Source organism: Sphaeramia orbicularis, chromosome 22 (genome assembly GCF_902148855.1).
Source record: "Sphaeramia orbicularis chromosome 22, fSphaOr1.1, whole genome shotgun sequence".
Lineage (NCBI taxonomy): Eukaryota > Metazoa > Chordata > Actinopteri > Kurtiformes > Apogonidae > Sphaeramia > Sphaeramia orbicularis.
In genome coordinates this window covers 5926549-5933855 of record NC_043978.1, presented here as the reverse complement: position 1 = coordinate 5933855, position 7307 = coordinate 5926549, and the positions used below count along the sequence as shown (strand labels likewise).

At 40.3% G+C, this 7307-nt stretch overlaps 1 protein-coding gene across 1 annotated transcript in view; it reads left to right on the top strand.

Annotated features, from left to right (window-relative positions):
* The window catches only part of LOC115413383 (metabotropic glutamate receptor 1-like), a 52420-nt gene extending 45668 nt beyond the window's left edge, over positions 1-6752 (top strand). Inside the window, exons 8-9 of the mRNA XM_030126185.1 lie at positions 103-1030; positions 4701-6752. Of these exons, the coding sequence (XP_029982045.1) occupies positions 103-1030; positions 4701-5550 (1778 nt within the window). The 3' untranslated portion in view covers positions 5551-6752. The remainder of the gene's footprint in view (positions 1-102; positions 1031-4700) is intronic.
* The last annotated feature ends 555 nt before the right edge of the window (positions 6753-7307 follow it).

Sequence of the window (7307 nt, the reverse complement as noted above, 5' to 3'; positions counted from 1 at the left end):
CAATGCTGCGACTGAAATGATCAGAAACAAAAAAAAATGTATGAGCTGCTTTCAGTATCTTGTAACGTGGTATTTATTCTCATGTTTTTTTCTCATTATCAGGCTGTGAGCCAATCCCCTTGCGCTACCTGGAGTGGAGCAACCCCGAGTCCATCATCCAGGTGGTTTTCTCCTGCCTGGGCATCCTGGTCACATCGTTTGTCACCTTTGTGTTTGTGTTATACCGTGACACGCCTGTGGTCAAATCCTCCAGCCGAGAGCTCTGCTACATCATCCTAGCAGGCATCTTCCTGGGCTACCTGTGCCCTTTCACCCTCATTGCCCGTCCCACCGTGGCCTCCTGCTACCTCCAGAGGCTCCTCGTTGGGCTGTCGGCTGCCATGTGCTACTCTGCTCTGGTGACAAAAACCAACCGCATCGCTCGCATCCTGGCGGGCAGCAAGAAGAAGATCTGTACCAGGAAGCCCAGGTTCATGAGCGCTTGGGCTCAGGTAGTCATTGCCTTCATCCTGATTAGTGTCCAGCTCACTTTGGAGGTAACTCTCATCATCATGGAGCCTCCAGAACCCATCAAATCCTACCCCAGCATCAGAGAAGTCTTCCTAATCTGCAACACCAGTAACGTCGGTGTTGTGGCTCCACTGGGCTACAATGGCCTGCTTATCATGAGCTGCACCTATTACGCTTTCAAGACCCGCAACGTTCCTGCCAATTTCAACGAAGCCAAATACATTGCTTTCACCATGTACACCACATGTATTATCTGGCTTGCATTTGTGCCGATCTACTTTGGCAGCAATTACAAAATCATCACCACATCCTTTTCTGTCAGCCTCAGTGTGACTGTAGCTTTGGGCTGTATGTTTACACCAAAGATGTACATCATTATTGCCAAACCAGAGCGAAACGTCCGCAGCGCATTCACCACATCTGACGCTGTGCGCATGCACGTTGGTGATGGTAAAATTGCCTGCCGAAGCAACAGCCTGCTCAACATGTTCAAGAGGAAGAAGAACACAGGAAACGGCAGGTGGGTTCATTAATTGTGTCTGAGTCCTGCTCCTGAGGCACCTCAGGGATGCTGGTTTTTAGTGCATTTCCCTCTCAAAGGGAACCTGACATCTAACTGTATTCACTTTTATAGGGGCACCTGTTGTAAAATGTGATGGATGTGGGTCAGTACTCAATTCACACAGCCATTTTAACCTTTGATCTGTTGGTTAATTAAAACAAGCATCTCTGTGTGCTAAGGGATCACAAATACAGACTAGGACTTACAACATACAGCTCTGGAAAAAAATCACCACCTAATTTTACTAATTAAGTAAAAAAAGACATTTTTATTCACTCTACAAAATACTAACAGAATTTTCTTCAATTTCTGTTTAAATAAAAATTATGATAACTTTTTGCAAATAGTGACTCATATTCAGTCACAGCCTGCACGTGTCTCTACACTGGTCTATCACATGTGGGGCAGACGCAGAAAGTAAGAAAGTACAAATTCACTGCTGGGCCAAAAAAACACCACACGTGATATTTCATTAGACCACCTTTAGTTTTGATTACAGAATCATTTATATCACAGATGGATTATGCAATGGCACAATAAGTGCCACAATATTTATTTGCATCCAGAGTTGCAATATTTTTTGCCCTCATTTTGTTTTGATGATGGAGAGTCAGTCCACTGCTTCAAGTCTTCTCCATCACGTTCCAAAGACTCTCAGTGGGGTTTGGGTCTGGACTGTGATGGCCAATCCATGTGTGAAAATTATGTTTCATGCTCCCTGAACCACTTTTTCACAATTTGACCCTGGTGTTGTCATCTTGAAATGCACCTGTATCAAAATCCACTGAAGTTCAAACCTGGTCTCAGTATATTCAGGTAGTCTGACTTCTGATGTCCGATGTCTGAGCTCACCTCATTTTTGGACGCATAACATTGGGAACCTAGACCTGACCAACTGAAGCACCCCCAGATGACAACACTGCCTCCACAGGCTTGTACTATAAGCACTAGGCATTGTGGGTAATCACTTCAGCCACCTCTCCTCTCACTCGAATTTGCCCATCACTCTGGAGCAGGGTCCATCTGGACTCATCAGACCATGTGAGCTTTTACCAGTAAACATGGTCCACTCTTTATGCTCTCTATTAAACTGATAGCTGTTTAAAGCAGAGTATGACTTTCATCACACATCTGGTCAAAAACAATTATTATGTGAAAACTCGCACAATACATCAGTACAAGTATGTATTTATCTGAGAAATGCAGTAAGATGCGACGAAACACCCGATTCAGATGTAAACTCATTTTCGCGCCGTCATCAATGTTTGTGTATGAGCCAAAAAAAGCCAAGTAGAGATATGATGTCACTTTTGAAAATGTGGGCAAGATTTGGGGGAAGACCAAAACCAATATTGTGACAACAAGCAACAGAGCGTGTCTGCTAATGGGTCAGAAGAAATGGAAGGAATCACTGTAAGTCAGCTGTCATTTTATAATACGGGGTGTGTGATCATGAAAAACTAGACTTCAGTTTCACGGCATTTTTGGAATATGTCATTGAGTCGGGTTATCTTTGTTGCTGCTGCGTAGAATTCCTATTCCCACAATGCACTTCACGACAAAATCTCCGAAAATGCCTGAGTCACGTTTCGGTTTGTTATGTAAACAAGTGGACTGTGTTTGTTATAGAGTCATGTTCACCGTGAGGGAAGTGATTCAGGCGCATAAGCACGGAAAGACTAATGGATTAGACATAATTAGGATATCACTGGAGTTGGACACATTTAAAAAAAAAAAAATTGTGACAAAAGTCATACGCTGCTTTAAGTAATGAGAACTTTCTCACAGCAGGGTTAAAGAACTTGTTGCAGTTGAAACAGTAATCATACCAGTAACTGTCCAATGGAAGAATCTGAACTATGTGACAGGTTAAATCCAGGTGTGGGCTTTTTGTTTGGCTGGACAGTGGACTTTGTTTTTGTAAAGACATGTTTCAGGTGTCTTTACTTCAGTATTTAGTTTTTTGACTTTTTTTTTTTTTTTACTATAGACTTTATATAAAGGTGGATGTGACAGTGCTGTTTAATCCCACCGTGTGCATCTGTAGCCGTAGTCAACGTGGTAGAAACACAGGTACATCATGTTTGTCCATCTGCCACCCACCTGATTAGATCCTGTCACATGGGGACTGTGATTGGTCATTTAAGTTGTCAATCACATGTGCTTATAACATCACAACTTGTCACAAATAAAGTAATCAGAAAGATGACAATTTGATGATATCTAGATACTTTGTTACAGATCTTCAGTTGGGTTTTTATGTACTTTTTTTTTTAGGTGGCTTTACTTTTTCTCCCAACATTTTAACATAAATATCTGTGCTCACTACTTATTACATTTTCAAAACAACAACAACAACAATACATGTGGAGGTGTTATCGATTATGTATTTTTTTCATCATAATGCTCCTTCACATTCAGCCTAAATCAGGGATCAGCAGCCTTCTCAATCGAGAGCCATTTCTGACCCGAAACAAAACTGTGCAAATCTGTGCTGAGCATGAAAAAATATTTAACCTCTGGATTTTAACAAAAGGTAGCCTGTTGCAGTAAGTTTGCATTAACAGTTACTCTTTTTTTTTTTTTTTTTAATGTATTTAGTAAATGTTGCAACAATAAGAAAGACAGCAATTGAGATTTTTATCATGTTAATTAATTTTGCCACTTACAAAACACAAAACTACATTGTGCAATGGAGGAAAAACTCTACTTTCAGGTGTAGGCTGACTTAGATACAGAGTAAATATAAATAAATGCAAATTGAGCAAGTGCTATTGAATTTAGCAAAAAGGAGTCAGGTGTCAGTGTAGCATACAACACACATTTGATGAAATGTTAAACAAATGTTTTTTATATTGCGTGTAGGCTGCTTTAGACCTACAACAATGATGAAAATGTTCCAAAATTATTACATTTCCATTATGTGGTTTCTGTTTTTTGGACAAAGCTGCAGAGAGCCACTGTACAGGTTCAAGAGCCACCTCTGGCTCAGAGGCTGTGGGTTTCACACCCTGGCCTAAGAAAATAACACTAAAGAGAAACGAACTTCAGCTCTGACACTGAAAGCTGATTTGCATATTGGACTGAAATTATTGTTCGTTATTTTCAGTCTATTAGTTTTGGATTTGATCTTATTAGAATGGTTTAATAATCTTCACTTTATAATAATTTGACGTGAGGTTTATTTGATTTTGCACATAAACTGTTGTGAGTTTTATGCTTAGAGGATATTACAGGCCTAAAATTTTCACTTTTTTTTTCACAGAAGTTGATTTTCTACTGTCAGCAGTCTGTTTTTTATGTATTATTTTATTATTTATTGTATGTCTGTATGTCCTTTCACCTCCTCTGGCAGGTGCTTTAAGGAACTCCTGGTTTACAATTTCAAGCAGTTTTTAATGAGTCTATAAATTCAGAGGTTTAATTTTTTTCCAGAGCTGTAGAATAGAAATATACCTTTATACATATAGATTTATTGAAAGAAACTCTCAGTTTCATATGATAGAATCTGACATGAATTCTATTTGTTTTTGTTTTTTGTTTTTTTTATACGTGAACCAGAAATGCTGTTTTTGTGTCTACTTTTCTGGTTTCCTGTGAAGTAACAGCCATCTTTATTTTGTTGTAGTTCTAATGGAAAGTCTGTGTCATGGTCTGAACCAGGTGCAAGACATCCTCCAAAAGGGGATCACATGTGGCACAGACTGTCAGTGCATGTGAAGAGACAGGAAGCAGGTTCCAATCAGATGGCTGTCATCAAACCCTTAACTAATACCTTCCAAAACACAGCCCTGGAGTTTTCAGACCTCAGTACTAAGACTTTGTATAATGTGGCTGAGGAGGACGAGAGTGATCCTGTCAGATATGACCCCCCTGACTCTCCCCCCATGATGGCCCATGGGCAAATACCCAGCCCAGGGCTTCTAAAAGATGCTAGGGAGGAGGTCGAGCTCTACACCCCTGAGCATCTGCAACAAAATAGCATCATGTCCCAACATGTCATCATGGACCACCTGCAGAAGGAGGTGGTCATGGCCAAATTAAACAGTGACATCCCTGCATTTAATGATATGATTAGCCTGCCTGAGGCTGTGAGTGGCGGCATGCCCGTCTACCACCAGGCTCACCTCATCCAGCAGGACCCGGTCCTGCCCATGCAGCTCGACCTGTTTGATGAGGAGCCTGCCTCCCCCTTAGACGAGGAGGAGGAGATGGACAATGAGCGCTTTGGCCTTCTTCAAGGCTACATGTACAACAACACTCAGATCCATGAAGAGGAGGATCTCCTTGAGGTCAAATTAGCTGTGGAGGATTCTCTGGCTCTGATGCCTCCGTCCCCTTTCCGAGATTGCGCTGGGCCTCCGGTGAGCCCCTTCCCCAACTCGCCAGTGTCTGAGTCCATTTTGTGCACTCCTGCAAATGTGACATATGCATCTGTTATTCTCAGAGACTACAAGCAAAGCTCCTCGACTCTGTGAGGCACTAATGAAGAAAATCTTACATTTATGACTGTATTTGATATATAGGGGAAAAACCATTCTGTGATCTGACAAGTCATTTTTCACTCTACAGCTTTTACACAATAAGGGCAAGAAACAAGACCCCACATTTTAAAATCTAGTAACACTTTACTTGGATAGTCCATGTGCAAAGAATGTACTGTATTTGTAAAGCCCAGTTCAGACAAAAGATTTGCAATGAGATGAGCCCATTTTAGGAACTGAATGGGAAAAAGTTGCAGTGTTGTGAACTGGCCTGTCTCAGCTGGACTCAGTGTCATCACCTGCCACTCAACTTGTCAAATCTCCAGTGACTGATTTTAGAATGCAATTTATATAGTTCACGTTTGAATATTTATGGCCTATAGTTCATGAGTTCCCAACAAGTGTTATCATCAGGAACTCTCCTGGTGATGTCAAGTCTTGATATTTAGGGCCAGATTTAGTAACAGTTTGTGCCAGCTTAAATCTGTTTTTAGCATTAAAAACAGGTACAGCTGGTTAATGGGGGGGGCACAAGGGTACAGCCCCCTTAAAATAAATTAGAGCTGTTTTAGCATTAATTTGAACAAAATTGTCTATGTATCTATATATACTCAGTCATAATACCCATCCTTTGTCCAGTACTGAAGTTGTTTCTACCTGTGTTTAGATCCTTTCGATGTGAAATACGTATGAGTGTGTATATGGCTCCAGCTTTTTGACAAGCAGGTGACATGAGACTCTGCTCTCATTTCAGGATTGAAGATTCCTCCCACGGCACAATGTCTGGTGCAAGTAGCCAATCAGAATAGTTTTTGTGTTCTGTGCATATATGATTACATGATTTTTGCTGGGTTGCCAAGTCTCCTCAAGTGCAATACAGAAGCTTTCAGGACGCCAGAGTGGATGCAAAGCAGATGATAAACCTGCTCCAAATGTCACATGTAACAGAGTTTCATTCCGTTTCATCACCATTTAGTCCTCCTGGTTTTATACAAGGCCAAACAACACTTGGCTATTCAGCTACATAGGTAATATGGGACCTAAAAATATCAGCTGTCCGAAATATCAGGTGGATAGTTCATGGGTTTACTGTGTGGGGTATGTCAGTTCTGTTTTTATTTCTTTTTTCTAAAGAAAGAAGATGCATACAACAATTCTGGCAGATGTTGGTCAAACATCAATCAATCAATCAATCAATCAATCAATCAATCAATCAACCAATCAATCAATCAATCAATCAATCAAATTTTTATTTGTATAGGACCACATCATGTAGTTATCTCATTAAGTTGTCTGATGACAGCTAGTTAAGACCAGACTCAAAAATCACAGGTTTATGACAAGTATTATTAGATGACTGAAACATTAGTTTGACTCAGATTCCTAATGTTCATATGCTGTTGTGCCACCATAGTCTTCTATAGCACCAGCTGTTTACTGTCTACAGTGCACAGTTAGCTTTGGAATGGTGTGAACAGCAGATGATCTTACATATGCAGTATATTTGCAGGGGATTCTTTTTCAGAGCACAAACATTAGGTAGAAGAATATTAAAATGATTTGCACAAACTGATTTACTGACCAAAAAATTTATTTGAATGAACAGAACAGATCAATCAGACAACTGTGCTGTCTCTTCAGATCCTGAGATCATTAATTGAAAGAGAACATAGACATATAACATTACCAAATATTAAGGAGACTCAATAAGAACCAATCAGACATTAAATAAACTCTCTTTCACATAAATG